Here is a 15,427-nt window from a genome sequence, read left to right as displayed (position 1 = left end):
TAGTACTTGCTATGACATCTCAGAAGACTGCAGAGGCAAGCATTAAATTGTGCTCCTCAGCTGACTCAATCAACACTGAACTGTGTTTTGTCTGAGCTACTCATCCAACTATTTTTTCAAGCAGAATGATTTTTGTTGCCTAAGATGTGAACAGGACACTGACTGAAGGAAAAGAGAAGGGTCAGGTTTTTTTGTTTTCTGCAACCCAAATAACTCGCCTAGTGTCTCTAAAGCAATTTGAAACACTTTGTGGTTTTTTATGACATGAATGTATTTTCTTAGCTGATTTCCTGTGCTGACTGACCACTGCAGAGCAACAGGTTCTGCTAAAATGAAGAAAGACTTTTACTTAGTCTTCCTCTGACTTGCCCTTAGCAAATAAGGCTTGGGAAAATATTTTCAGTATAGAGGGCATTACCTCTAAAACACAAATGAATGGTATTTAATTGCATTTAGACTTCTGCTCAGAATACAGCACAAGTAAAATTAGAAAAACGCAACAAATTGTTGCCCAATAACAAAAGTCCTTGATGTTTCACATGAGGAAATGATGGCTCCGAAACAATTAGCTCTACTGAAACCAACTCTCTTTTGCAAGAGTTGTTACTATGACAAGAGGCATCACAAACATTTCTTGAGGGTGCAGCCATCAATGGGAGAAGACAGTCCTGATTTGTAAGTGTACACGCAAAAAAACTTCCATTCTAACACTTATGATTGACCAGGGTACAGAGGAAGCCTTCTTCTCTGGGGTTATGTTCCAGGTTTGGTTTTTTTTTTAACTATAGCCAGTCAACTCCAGTACAATTTGGATCCCCACAAAACACAACAGGAAGTACTGCTATCTTCCAGAACATGTCTGAGGAGCAGAAGTATTAAGAGCGTTGAAGCAACAAGCCAAATGACGGCATAAGTCTCAGTTTTGTCAACTAGAACCCTTACTGCTCCAGAAAGTGCTCTCACAGAATTTGCCATCACAGTCCAAACCAAAAAATTCTACTGCCTCTGGTAACAAGAATTGTCACAGGGCAATTTCATTTTGCTTTTGTAGACTGTGATAACATCTGTCTAGGTTAGGCTAAGCTTCCAGAACTCCAGCTGGGTACACGTTATCCAGTACCTTACAGTCACTGTAAAAAATAAAATCAAAGAAAAAGGCTGCTCATGCTGAAAGTTATAAACTGAAACCTTTTCAAGTGGAAACCAAAGTCTTCACATCTTCTCGATGATGCTGCCTGCACTACTCAAGGTCATCACATCAGATGTGAGGGCTCTTTTCATTTATGGAACTTTTGTTCTGTGAACAGTAACAATTTTCAGAATGTTGAGGAATGAGGAATGTTGAGGAAAAAGTCCAGAATTCCAAAACTGCTTTAATGTGCTTTGAAATTACACACACTATTTATTGTTCTTCAATACAAACTGATGATAAAACCACCCTCATTTAAAAAAAAAAACTTTTTTTTTTTTTTTTAAAGGCATTTTGGTTATGAAGGAAGCCAGCAGTGAAATATCTCCTGGTTTCCATGTCATGCCATTGCAGATAATTACGTATCTATTGAAGAAAAACATGAAGATAACAAACAGCTGTAAATAAAGAATATTGTCCTTTCATCCACTGCAATTAAGTGGAACAACATCAGTGAGAGAAAATTTGAATTCATAGATATATTAGAGAAGTAGCAAGGTATTTAGATTTTCTATGACATACACTCTAAACCAGCAATTTTAGAAAGAAGTGAGAAACTCAAATTGTTATGTGATACAACACAAAGAAGGTTTAGTTATTGACTTTAATTTTCATGCTATATTTGTTTGAGTATCTTTTACGTTTTTGTAAATGTAACCTAAATAGCAACCAATAACTATTTGGAGTATTGTTACAGACTGCGTAAATTGCTAACCATTCTCTTTTTTGGTGAAGTCTCCATTTTTTATTGGAAGCAAAAAGAACAATGTCCCAATTTTTTCTCTTTCCAAGTGAAAAGCCAAATGATCCCTTTCTTTCTAAAGGAAAATATCCCTGAGGGTAAAAAAACAGAAATTGCTATTACAACATGCCTCATTGACTGTGTAGAAAAAAAGAAGCCACAGCATTCTACAGTGGAAAATAATGGAGGAAATAAACTAGCAAAATGCTTGCTTTAGGAATGGTGTGAATTTTTTCTCTCTCCTGAATCCAAGGGTATGTGAAGGTTTGCTTTAAAGGCCTTGCTTTGTGTCCTCAGTGATAACAGCTTCCTTGATGCCAGAGATGCTGAGATTACCCACTGCTGAGCAAGCTCAAGCCATTCCCTCCTTGTCTGTCCTTAAGACCACCTCTCTTGTAATGTTACTAACGACATGGTTATTCATCATCACTTCAAATACCTGCAGCACAATGCACATTTTCCAAATTTGAAGGCAGTAAGGAATGAACTTGGTGCCATCTGTAAAAGGATCACACAAAAGAAAAAAATGGATTGACTGCAGCCTACATTTACATATTTTCCTCTCCTCTGTTTAGTAACACATTCAAAGCTGTTTCAGAAATGTCAGCACACTACAGAATTCGGGACCTAGGTCAGCCACACACTACTGTTTTCTACAATGGAACCTAAAACTTCATCCCCTGATAAGGCTATTGTGGTGTGCTACACAGTGACGAATAAACCTCTCCAAGAAGTATTGTGTCACTGTAGTTCATTTTGTAGGCATTGCCCTGCCAGCAAAATACACTATGCTCCAGCAAAGCCCTAACAAATAGCTTCACTGTATAACTGCACCTGCAACAGAGGATGTTCTCAGTACAGCTATCTCAGTGGGGGCTCACATCTTTTCTTCACACCTCTGACCCACCCTGCTGCTGAAGCACACAGCGCAGAACAAGCATTGAGAAGCCACAGTCCTGCTGCGGTGGTCAGCATTGGCACATCGCCATGTACCTAACTGAATCAGCAAACAGCTCGTCAGAGAGCTGTGGGCATCATGCAGGCTGCTGTGGAGGGGAATGTAGCACCTCCAGAAACATGGCTCACTGTCTGTATTTTATCATTTGTCTTGGAAATTTTTTATGGCCATGTAAGCCTACCAACTACTTGGCTTTTTGAACGGTTAGTTTCTTTATAGATATCATTACAATATTAATAAAAGCATTAATAATATTAATAGTATTATCTATGACGAGCTAGGCAATATTGATCATCATAATGTAAAATTATGCCCCCTAGTGGGCAAAGTCTAATGAAAACACTATCTCGTAAGAACCAGCATCCTATCTAGCATGCAAAGTAGTGTTAATGAAGCTAACAGGGGCCTGAGAGTTAAATATTCAGGTAAATAAATAAATAAGTTTCAAAAAGGGCTATTCAGGTAGTTTTAGAGATACCATATTTTCCTTCTATTCCACCGCTACAGTTTTTTTTCTCCAAATTTTGCAGCTAACATGGCAATCTTTCAGGAGTGCTCTTCCAGGAAGAGGTAGGCACTGCTTCCTATTTCACATCATTTCATGGCATTGTTTCTATATTTGGCTTTGAAAACAAATTCTATAGCACCCACAGACATAGTTATTTCATTGTGTTTTCAGTCATGACCAAAACTTTAAAAAGACCTTTGAAAACTCACAGAATCACACAGAATCACCCTAGTAAAATACCCACAGTTGCTCAGAACTTTTCCAGCAGCTTGGATGACACACAATGTTAGGTGTATTAATACATTTGTGACATTTTGAACTGCAATCAAGAAGCTATTCAACTATTTGCATATTATATAAAAAAATTTCTAGATTTTATGATGTTGTACTGCTGCAAAGCAGCACTAAAGAAATGTAAGCATTAGATGTGTTCTCACAGAGACCACTGTACTGGATTTTGTTTCAGTGTAGTAGGTCGGACAGCAGATTTCTGGCGTACTGAAGTTTTACAGACCTTTGTAAAAGAATACACTGTTTTTCTTCATAACAAACATATCAGCACCTGCTTGCAGATTCGTTGAACAGCCTTGAAGTACCTTGTCCAATTGAAAATCTAGCTTCCATCTATGTTTCCAGGCTTCCATTCCTACCTCAACAAGTGAATTTCTCTTCGGCATTGAATGTTTCTCAGTTTTACATTTCAGTCAGCTACTAGGCTTGATTGTCTCAAACAATGTGAGAAAAACAGTCCTTGTCTACTCACAAGCACAAATTCACACTCTTCAGTCCATGGAGGTACAGAAGATTCTGACTGCTGGGTAGGCAAAAAATATGTGATGCCTGTGTCTGAAATGTAGAATAATGTCCCTCTCTAGCACTCAACAATTTTGCTGCTGCTCTTTCAGTTAGGTAAGAAACAAGCGGTTTATTTCTCAACACCTGCTGAGCAAGCCCATGTTAGGTAAAACACTGCAGAAAACAGAAAATTTCCCTGAATTAGATAGTTCTCTATTTGCTATGAGCCTCTAGGTCTACTGATCTGAGAGCTAGATGAGCTCTGGAAGGAAAAAATAATGAATTCCTGATAAAAAACCACACCACATTATTTATCTTGCTGCTCTGGCTGCTAAATTATGGGGCAGATTAACATCTCACCCTGTTTCTTCCCTGGAAGTAAAAGAGTAAATGGCAGCAAAGTGGTTCCTGAGCTCTAACCCCATGCAAGAACAATTAATGCATTGGAAAACATCCTACAGACACAGAAGTAGAGAGTGTTGTCCTTAATAAGGCAGATTTGGGCTTAGCATACTATCAGTTACACTTCCATATTATTTAAGCTCCAGTGGCACTTCCCATGATTTAAACAGAGCCTTAAAGTTAGCATTTTTTCCACTATGGGTTTATCTACCTGATGCAAAATCAACCACCTGAATTCCAGTGGAACTACATAAGATATGCAGCTACTGACATAATCAGTCCCACAGAAGGTCTGGCTGCTCCCTCCACAGCCGGTCAAGCATGTCTCTGCAAATGGCACCAGAAATGCCTCCTAGGCCACCTCTAAGGGAAACAGGGAAATGCCTGGGAAGTATTTCTATCCAAAGCTGTAGGAATACTTACAGAAGATTAAAAAGAGACCAGGGTCTCTAACAGAGACTGAAAATGTCAAGTCTGGTAAAAAATTACGCTCCCTCACTCCAAAGACCATCCCTGTTGTTAAGAAATGTTAGCTAAGGAAACTATTTCCTTCAAGAAAAATTGGGTTCCTTTTTTCCTCCAAAGAGAAGCACTTCAATCACACAGGAACCAATGTGTGCAAGAGGTAAACTGGAAAAGTTACAAGTTTTCATACATGATCAACATAATGACTCAGCTGATAGAACATTGATTTGGTAAGATATTAATTCAGAAAGTAATATTTTTTTAGAAAAAACCCAAGTTATTAAAGGTTGCTCCTGTTACATATCCACCTGCGCCTATGTCTAAAACATAGGAAAAAAAACGCTAGCAAAGTCAGGGGCAGTGAAAAGAAGAGGTGGTATGGTAATGCTGAGCTGGTAATCTACAACAGCAGCTACATTCATCACACCAGTGAAACTTCTCCTATGAAGAAGCATTCAGAAAAGATGAATCTGTAATGAGGGGAATTCTTGGCTCCACAAATTTTGTAAGAATTTTTATTACCTATGGCAACAAAAGCAACCTGATCCTCAGACGTGATCCCAAGAAAAAGTGAGTATGAGGCTGAAAATATGAAGACATATGGCAACTTGGGTGAGAGTGACCATGCAACAGAAAAAAATCAAAGACTGAGAGAAGAAAAGAGATTTCAAGAAATGGGATGTCAGTACACTCATAGGAGTTAACTCTACTGGAAATAAAGACTTAGGGCAGTTATTGGTTCCTGACAATTAAGACTGAGACATGGAAATACATGAAGATTGCATCTACATTAGCAATTAGTGTGGCACAATTACAGCAAATCAGTAAAGTGAAAGAGTTGGTACTGAAGATGTATATCCATCCCACATTCACTCCTGGGGTTTTACTTTGGACTAACTATAAAAATGTCAAAGATAGTTGAGTAATGAAAGAGACTACGTAGGTATGAAATTACACAGCTCTACGTGATTCTTCCTTGGCCATGACCTTTAAGCTTCATTTAGTATCATTACATAAATACTTCCACGGGGTGGGGGCTGGGGATGTGAAAAATGGCTCAGTGAAAACATTGTTTTTTTTCAAATGAGGATTTTCCAAAATAAAAATTTTTTTGTTAGAAGATTTTGACTGTCTCTAATCCTCACAAGAGAAACCTGTTAGTCACTATGCTAAATGACACATTTGCACTCAGAAAACAAAAGATCATGAGGTCGAGTAAAGGCAGACAGCGGCAGGCAAAAAATGGTGTTAGCAACGTAAAGGCATTTCCTTCTGCTGCTTAACTGCAAAACAAAGCACCACCACTGCCCCCAGGAAAACTGACAGGTAGAGATGTCAACAGTCGTCAGCAGTTCATTTATATTTTTAGCACTGTGGTTAGTCAGCATATTGGGTGCCGGTGGCCGGGCTTTGGCAGCAGGGGCTCTGTGAGGAGGCCAGGGCTGCCCTGGGCTGCTCACCACTGGTTCCAGCTGGCCCCAGTGGATGCCCCTGCATGGCACTGCCGAGCTCCTCAGCCACATATTCAGAACCATACAGTTTTCTATCCCTGTTCTGTTGAGGAGGGGGAGCGTGACAGCGGCTTGGTGGTCCAAGGTTAACCTACCACAGTCACTTAGTACTGCTTATCAGTTATAAAACAAAGTCTAGTTAGTTTTTTCTTAGTACTGAGTTTCTCTGATGCTCTGTTTAGAATTAAACCTAGTATTTGATTAAGAAAAAAATCACCCACCTTTTGCTATAGTTTCTCATCTTTACTTATGTTGAAACCTAATCTTGGAGACGCTTAGTACAGGAATGATTATGTCATGGGTATTATGCTGGACTGAGCTATCTCACTGTGAACGAGCCACCTTGTAGAACATACTCTCATTTGACATTCATTCAAAAGAACTATGCAGTAACACTGGTGGCAAACAGCAATACCACATTAAAAAAGGACTCACAGGAATTTTCCATTATTTCTTGACCCAATGAGGATACGATGTTCTGACTCTTCCCGAGAGATCCTCCCATGGAACCACGGCATCTTCTCATGGGCTGTAGTGGCAATCAACTTCTCCAGCTGAGGCTTTTGACTAATGATAGCTTGTTCAAGAGCGTGCCCCTAAAAAGTGATAAAAACACAGTGGGACTCTCAAACTGTCTTTGGCAATAAAAACATGACCGGTAGACTCCCAGTAGTGGATTGCTTTTGAGACATCCAAAATCTGCACATATTTGTTGCATGTAAAGAAAAGATCTGGTTGCTATAAAGATATTAAAAGAGAAACTGACGTATGCTAATCTAACCATCACAAAGCTGGGATTCTTACTTTACCTCTGAGAAACAGAAGGAAAAAGAACAGGTAAATTAAGCCCTTAATATATCAGTATTTCAACTGGAAATTACGTTATATTTTTATCCTAATGAGATATTGCTAATTATACTTAGTGTCACTCTGAGGTGTCATACCACACCTCCATATTACATACCTGTGGCAGTTTACTGAAATAAACTGAATGCACTTTGCATTGTTGTAGCATGTCCATGTTGAAGACACCAATACAAGTTTCCCCAAAGCAGACAGGACAGTTCTAATCGTAGAGTGAAATATAGTAATATTTGAGGTATAACCTGGACAATTCTAAACTTGTCTACAACCCACCACTTCTAAATTTGGCCCAGAATCTGAGGGCGGAAAACTCTACATTCATCAGTTTTCAACTTGAGTTCACCAACTTCCTTCTAGATTGGGCTCAGACTCTAGAGAAAAAACTGTAAGCCTCAGCAGTTGTAGTAAATATACTTTAAGTTTGGGCATAAGTTTTAAATATACTTCCAGTTTGCGCATTGCTTCACATATTTTACAGAGCATAACAGATAGGTTTACTTATTAGTAAAAAAAAAAAAAAAAACCTTGCATAACTCCATGAGTTCGTAATGGTAACTCACAGCATCCCAAGGTGAAATAATATTCCTATTGCAGCCTCCTACACCAGTGTTTCCATGTTAAGACTGTTTTTTTTCAGTTATTCTAAGCAAAAACCTAGACTATCTTCCTCAGCATGGAACATTTTTGCTTAACACACAGTACTGAAGATGTATATGCAATGCTCTGCACTTAGGAAACCAAAGTCTGTTTTGCATATAATCTAAACAAGCACTGCAGAAACAAACCAGCTAAGAGGGGAGGATGTAAAACAAGTCACCATGATGCCATGCCTGCCTCCACATCAACCCATAAAAATTCAGAATCAAAAGCAATCGAACAAACCATTTCTGTATCTTGCTCATGACTTCATTGTGCATGTGGAAATCAGATGACACAGGCTAGTGCAGTGGTAGATCACAGAATCGTAGAATAGTTTGTGTTAGAAGAGACCTTCAAAGGTCATCTAATCCAACTCCCCTGCAATGAGCAGGGCCATCTTCAACTACATCAGGTTGGCTCAGAGCCCCGTCCAGCCTGGCCTTGAATGTTTCCAGGCATGGGACATCTACCACCTCTCTCGGCAACCTGGGCCAGTATTTTACCACCCTCACTGTACAAAATTTCTTCCTCACATCTAGCCTGAATGTCTCCTCTTTTAGTTTAAAACCATTACCCCTTGTTCTGCTCTTAATAGGACCTGCTAAAAAGTCTGTCTCCACCTTCCTTATGGGCCTCTTTCAAGTACTAAAAGACTGCAGCAAGGTCTCCCCAGAGCCTTCTCTTCTCCAGGCTGAACAACCCCAAGTCTCTCAGGCTGTTCTCACAGCAGAGATGTTTCAGCCCTCCGAACATTTTTGTGATCCTCCTCTCCAACAGGTTCATGTCTTTCCTGTGCTGAGGGCTCCAGAGCTGGACTCAGTACTCCAGGTGAGGTCTCACCAGAGCGGATTAGAGGGGCAGAATGACCTCTACACCTGCTGGCCACGCTCCTTTTGATGCAGCTCAAGATACTATTGGCCTGGGCTGCAGGTGCACATTGCTGGTTCGTGTCCAGTCTTTTTACTACCAGTATCCACAAGCACTTCTCCACAGGGCTGCTCTCAATCCCTTCATCCCGCAGCCTGTATTGATACCGCTATGCTAGCTCAATACATCATAGAAGTCCTAAGTTTTGTAAAATTTCAGGAAAACTACATTTACGGCCAAGTTTTTGCATGTACTGGGGCAGGAGGTGGCAGGGGGGAAACCCAACTGCTCAAAACTCAAACAGCTATTCACTATGAAAAAATACAGCTATTTCACTATGGAAAAAATACCAAATAGCAGCAGCTACAGCTGGAAACAAATAGTGTAATCTCTTCTTCTCCTAACCCAAAGACCACTTTATGGCAAGATCAGCTGGGGTTTACCTGCAAGTTCCAAGTTTGTTTGACATACTCTCTGATGAGGTTTTCTTTTAAATCTTCAAAGGGTCCTGTTTTGGGTTCAACACCTGGTGGTCGGTTGAAAGGCTTCCTCAGCAGGCAGACAAGGCCATCTGCTTCTTCTGAATGATAGTTAATGAGTTCAGCAGGACTGGCATGCGACTTGCCTCCTGCAATAGCATACGAGCCACTCAGCTCCCTCTCAATTGTATAATGATGAACTTTCCTTCCATGGGCCAACGATAAGGCAAAGCCCCCCAGGTAATTCCGGCTTTGGCGCAGCAAGTACAGTCCATCAGTCACTCCTCCTTGCATCAGGTACTCCTCAGCTTCTTCACGTGTAATATTGCCAAAGAAGTATGGTAAGTGGTTAGCAGGGTTCGCTGTACTAGAAGCCATGTTTTTTGTTTTCCAAGTGGCAAATTCAGCAGTCTGTATCTGAAAAACACAGACATTAGTATCAGTTGAAAAGAAGAAGATAAACCAGTAACATGGCAGTTCACATGTTGTATGTTGGTAATACATTCAAAAAATACTTTAGGATTAAGATCACATTTTTATTTTTATCTTGTTATAAGTTGTCTTTCCAAATCCCAATAGAAAGTTCTTCCCTGTAATATAAAACAAAAGTTTCTTGTAACTACACACAGTTCCTTTATTTCTTTCCCTTTCTGCTCCTTTGCTTAGCCATATAGAGGTCCTGACATTTTCACCTGCCTGAATGCTATACCCATCCTTTTGTACTGGCCTTCAGGTATTTCCCAATAAAAGGAAATAAATACATAAGAAGACTCAGTGAGAACAGATTTTCATTTCACTTTTGTGCCATTATGATTCTGCTTATAAGAGCAGTGTGTGGGCTGAGTATGGACATTAAGCCCTATATTAAAATAGTTAACATTGCTCTTCACAGAGATTTACCAATGGTTTGTTAATGGGGAAAAAAAAAAAGTGATAGCGTTTTTTTGAACACTTTTAATTTCAAACAGCTTATATTGAGATAATACAAAGGCACACTACCAATAAAAACACAGAAGAGAATCAAGTTCAGCATTGCTGAAGACTAGTGAGTATAACATAAATGTCTTCAATTATTTTATTCTTAATTTAACAATAATATCTTACATATATATTTAACATATACCTATATGTAAGATGTTGTTATTATATATATTAAGATACATTTTTAAAACAATGAACAAGGTCTCTATAGAACTCTAGCTACAGGAATACTGTTCTTGTGCCCTGTCTTCCCTGAGTTATCCTAGCCTTTAACTTACACTGTCACCAGAGAAACTTATTTTTATTAAACCCCATGGGAGATTTATACCACCTGGACAGCTAAGTATTGTGCTGGAATTACTTTTGTCTCTTTCAAATTATTGAAGAAGACATATCAGAACACAAGTGCTGAATTCGGTTATTATTCATATTAGTAATTTTTAAATGACTACCTAATGGGTACTGGGAAGAATAATTCGACTACCTGCCGGTAACATTTAAGTGGACAGGAAGTGAATATGTTGACACCAACGAGACCAGTATTCTTGCAAGGGTATTTGCAAGCTCTCTTTTTGTCAGATTAAATGGTCCACAAATGCAACTACTTCTGTAATCACAAATTCACCAGTCAAGTCATTAATTCTTTCCTGCAACATTATGAGTTTATTGTATACTTTCTCCTCCAGATACTTCTCCAACCCAATCACTGTTTAATCAGGAATGGCCACAGACCATTACATGGACAGTTTATAGGGCATAAGAAGTAAGGAACTCCATTTAAGAACAGTTCAACATCTTTCAATCTAGAAAAAAAAAAAAAAAGAAAAATCCCACTGAGTATTATCGCCTGTGCATCTGTAAAATGACTTGTCCTCTGAACCGCCAGACAACGCATGAAATGCTAAATAAAACCAGCATGTGCTTACATTTGTATTATTTGTGTGTTTTAAACTTAGGAAATATCTCACAGCTTTACTGCCAATATTTTTATTTCCTTGTCTTTTAAGCTCAGCTGTGACAACTTGCTGTTGAAATTCACGCAAGTATACAAAATAGGTGGCAGCCTCTGTTATCTACAGTGCATTATGCAGATTTTAGGCTAACTTGGCAACACTACAAGTATATAAAAGGAAAAACACTGTTTTTTCTTTTGATTTAAAAGATCACTGCACATATTTTATTTTTCCAATGTATATATATACTAAGTAAAATGTATATATTAAATATGAAACTCGTCAATATTAACCTACAAAATACTGCTATATATATTTTATTCAGGTTACTGCAGCTCACTTATCCTATCTTCCACTATGTTGGTTAGAAGTGGACAAAAGGATCAGAACTTCAGTTTCTGTTGCTGTGCAGGATATATCAGTAAAACAATATGCCTGTCACAGCTGAACAAAGTGCACAATTTTAGGGAAGACACGCAGCAGTCTGTGGAATCAGCATTAAATAATTCAGGATGTATGTGAACTGGATTAATGGACCTCTTGTCCTGCAGCTGGCCAAAGTGTGCAATGGAGTTATGTGAGTACAGGTGAAGAGAACTTTATGGAAGACCACAGAAGAAGGGAGATCCCATAGTTCGAAGCTGCAACTGAGCAATGGACATCTTAATGTAGGGCCTCCCGGTTGACACCTTCCCTGTGCTGTGTCTACTGCTTAGTTCAGATATGGCCCATCAGCAGACCACAGCCAAGCTGCTGTCTCTTGCACTTGGGTCAAAAAACAGTAGAAAAATACCTCTGCTGCTCTGTGAATATGCAAAGTAAGTTTAGGGCAGGGAGGTAGGAGATGGAGGGGAGGAACACACAAGTCAAATGAACAAGGCTCACCCAGTATAAAAAACTAGACAGGACACACTCAGGACAAACCACATGTTGTGCATATCTTCTGGTCTTCTCCCAGCTTCCCAAAGAAGGGACATATCAAAGCTGCTGAGCTATTGCAGCCCTACAAAACAGGGCTGTGTGCAGTGTGTTATTACTCTTGTGGCTTCCAACAAGAAATCACTGGCTTAAGATCACATATTACACACAGGTTCATCTTTTTGGCATTTTTGTTGACAAAATTTCCCTCTGCTTTCCCATTTAAATGTCTCAGTTCTGAAAATTCATGTTCTTAATCCAAATGATCTACTAATATATTTATTAATTTTATTAATTGTGAAAGAAAGCTGTAACTGAAGAGACAGAAGAAGGTAGTCTTCAGTAAGTTAACACCAGACATTGATTCTGCATAAAATACTGTGCAAACTGAACGACTCATTTCAGATATAGAAAGCAGAGAAGGCAGTACATTAGGATATTCCTAGGGGTTTAAACATTGACCTGAAAATCTGACTAAATGCTCAAAAAATTAGATGGTGCTGTTGTTACCAAACTATTACATTTGAAAATACCTCAAGTATAATTACACAAGGTGTAGCCACACCTTTGGGGTCACCTGTGGATAGACAACAGTAAGGCTGAAGCTGGAATCTCTCTAGTCAGAATCAAGATACAGTGAGTTCACAGGGACCCCTCACCTGCATGCTCATTGTTCAGACTGTGGGACTGGAACTGGTTCTCGTTACCTCTTGCTGGAGTTGGAATTGTAGTGACTCTTGACTGTCTCACCTGCTAACACGTCATGATGCTGGCCTAGACTCTCTTACTATCCACTGGCTGCAGTTCTACACACAGTTCTTTAATTTCATTTAAAGCCCATTATGATATATTTCATGCTAGAAGGAAGTAATCTGTCATCATAAACAGTCAGGTTCAACTCTACAAGTGAAAGGGTATTGTTTTTAACAAATTCAGTCTTTATACATTCCTTTCTAGTAGATGAGTTATGTATTATGTCTAGATTCAATAGTTAGCTTTGTTAATGCAATTAGAGTTCGTGGATTTGAGTCAGAACTTAACTAAAACAAAGCACTCAGAAATGCTAGCACTGTATACAGGTATAGCACTGCTGAAAAACACACATTTAACTGCTGCTAAAGATTTTTCTTTTAAGGGCTGCTTGCTTCTTATTGAGCAACTTAGTTTTAGGGTTTTAAAAGTTGTATTTAGACAGGGCAAAACATAAAAGATTTTTAAAAAGAGTTTAATTAAAATTTCCCAAAGATACTGGCTGCTTTAGAACCCATTGAGATGAATTCCGTATAGTTATTTAAAGACATAGATTGGGTTCTGTCCTCATCTTCATAGTTTTCGACATAAAAACAAACTCCTTCATCCTGAAAAAGTATCAGCCCTGTTGGCGAATGTGCAAAGCACAGTGAGTGACTCAGCATCGTCTCAACATAGGGGTAAAAGACACTGGGCAAGTTGTTCAGCCATTCTTCGCTGACTGGTTGCGCTGCTTCATCAGACACAGTTTTTAGAAGCAGACACGATCTAGAAGCTTGCAAAAAAAAGGAAAAAACACTTTTCCTTTCAATTATCTTTTCATTTCCATCTTTAATTTCAGCTAATGAATAGCATGCAGATCTCTTATTGAAACAGTATATTTCTCTGTGATCAAGGCCTATGAATTAATGCACTACAGCCTTCTAGCAATAAGCCAAGCTTCCCCTATTAAACTCACACTTGCTCCATCTTCCAAAATTCTCACTAGCACCAGCTCAAGTACTTTCAGCATCCTCCTTATCCATTAACTACTGGTTAGCAAGGAAATACATGCTGCAGCTATGCAGTTACTGTTTGCAAGCTTAGAAAAATGGGCACATGTTCAGCTCATGCTCTCATGCAATGGAGGTACTGTGTTGGCTTGTTCTCCTCTGAGTACATTTACTTATTCCCATAAATTATTATCAGACTATCCATGAGACTCTCTCCTCTGTGAAATTAGGCCAGAAGTAAAAAGCTATCAGGGAGAGCCTGACATTATGGTGACTGCATGAACCAGTTTCTTTAGAAAACCAGGAAAAAATAGTTGAAATGTGATCTAGCAGTTCACAGCAAATTCAGAATTATCTTGAGTACAAGAAATACCACAAAAGCCTAAGTAGACTCTGGCCCCCAGAAGGACAGTGGCATATATGGGCAGATAAAAACACTTTGAAGAAATGGTAGGTTCCATGGAGACTTGAATGGTAAACACCACGTATCTGTGCCAGGTCTGTATTTAGACATCTTGGACTCCTTACTGACTTCATTCCAGTACAATGACGTGGCTGCACCAGCTTGCATAGCTGCAGGACCAAGTGGCCTATGATACTCCAGAATTACCCAGAACGTCGTCATTCTTTGGTTAAGTCACAACAAAACATGGAAATACATCTTCTCTTTAAGGTGCTGGATGATCTGAACAAGGGCATCAGAAAGACTTCTTATAATTCTGAGATGAAGATTGTGAGCAATAATGCACTTTCGGGAAAACAGAACCCACTATAAGGAGATTAAAGTTTTCCTGATAGAAACTTTGACCAACAGATTGAATGAAAGAGCAGTAAGACGGGTTATTCCAGGTGCAAGATCGGTTTCTTTAACTCTCTTTACAATACCTGTAAAATGAGCTCCCAAAAGAAAACAACGACCAAACATAAGTACAGTCACCCCAGCTCCTAGAAGCCTATCAACATGCTCTGTATGATTCTCACTCGGGCCAAAATGTGAGAGAAAAAGTAACTGTGCCGTAACATGCTGCCTGTGCCCTAAATTAGAGTTATTCACATCTTAATGAGAACAATCTAAGTGCCATCTCTGGATCCCTCCCTTCACCTGGCTGCTTTAGGCATCTGATGGTACCCAAGAGGACAGAAACTGCCTTGGAGGCACAGTGCATGCCAATTTCCATGATGTTGAGCACACACAAGTGTTCTGCTGTCTCAAAAATAACCAGTAAGAGGTTTTTGGTTCATAGTGATCTTGAGGTACAGTGTCCACTACAAAACTGCACCATTTCACTTGTACTTCTGGAATATTCATTCGGAGTTTGAGTTCGAACAGATCAGAAAGTACATGAACATGAGCCAACCCATACAGAGTTGACTAAATCTTTACACTCCCTACAAAAGTTAAACCAAAACCATA

At 39.2% G+C, this 15,427-nt stretch overlaps 1 protein-coding gene across 1 annotated transcript in view; it reads right to left on the bottom strand.

Annotated features, from left to right (window-relative positions):
- The window catches only part of SYK (spleen associated tyrosine kinase), a 50,961-nt gene that overhangs the window by 21,134 nt on the left and 14,400 nt on the right, over positions 1-15,427 (bottom strand). Inside the window, exons 2-3 of the mRNA XM_065860825.2 lie at positions 9,384-9,836; positions 7,006-7,166 (exon numbers count right to left, since the gene is read on the bottom strand). Of these exons, the coding sequence (XP_065716897.1) occupies positions 7,006-7,166; positions 9,384-9,797 (575 nt within the window). The 5' untranslated portion in view covers positions 9,798-9,836. The remainder of the gene's footprint in view (positions 1-7,005; positions 7,167-9,383; positions 9,837-15,427) is intronic.

The sequence above is a fragment of the Patagioenas fasciata genome, chromosome Z (assembly GCF_037038585.1).
Source record: "Patagioenas fasciata isolate bPatFas1 chromosome Z, bPatFas1.hap1, whole genome shotgun sequence".
NCBI classification, from domain to species: domain Eukaryota; kingdom Metazoa; phylum Chordata; class Aves; order Columbiformes; family Columbidae; genus Patagioenas; species Patagioenas fasciata.
This window is presented reverse-complemented; position numbering and strand designations above follow the sequence as displayed.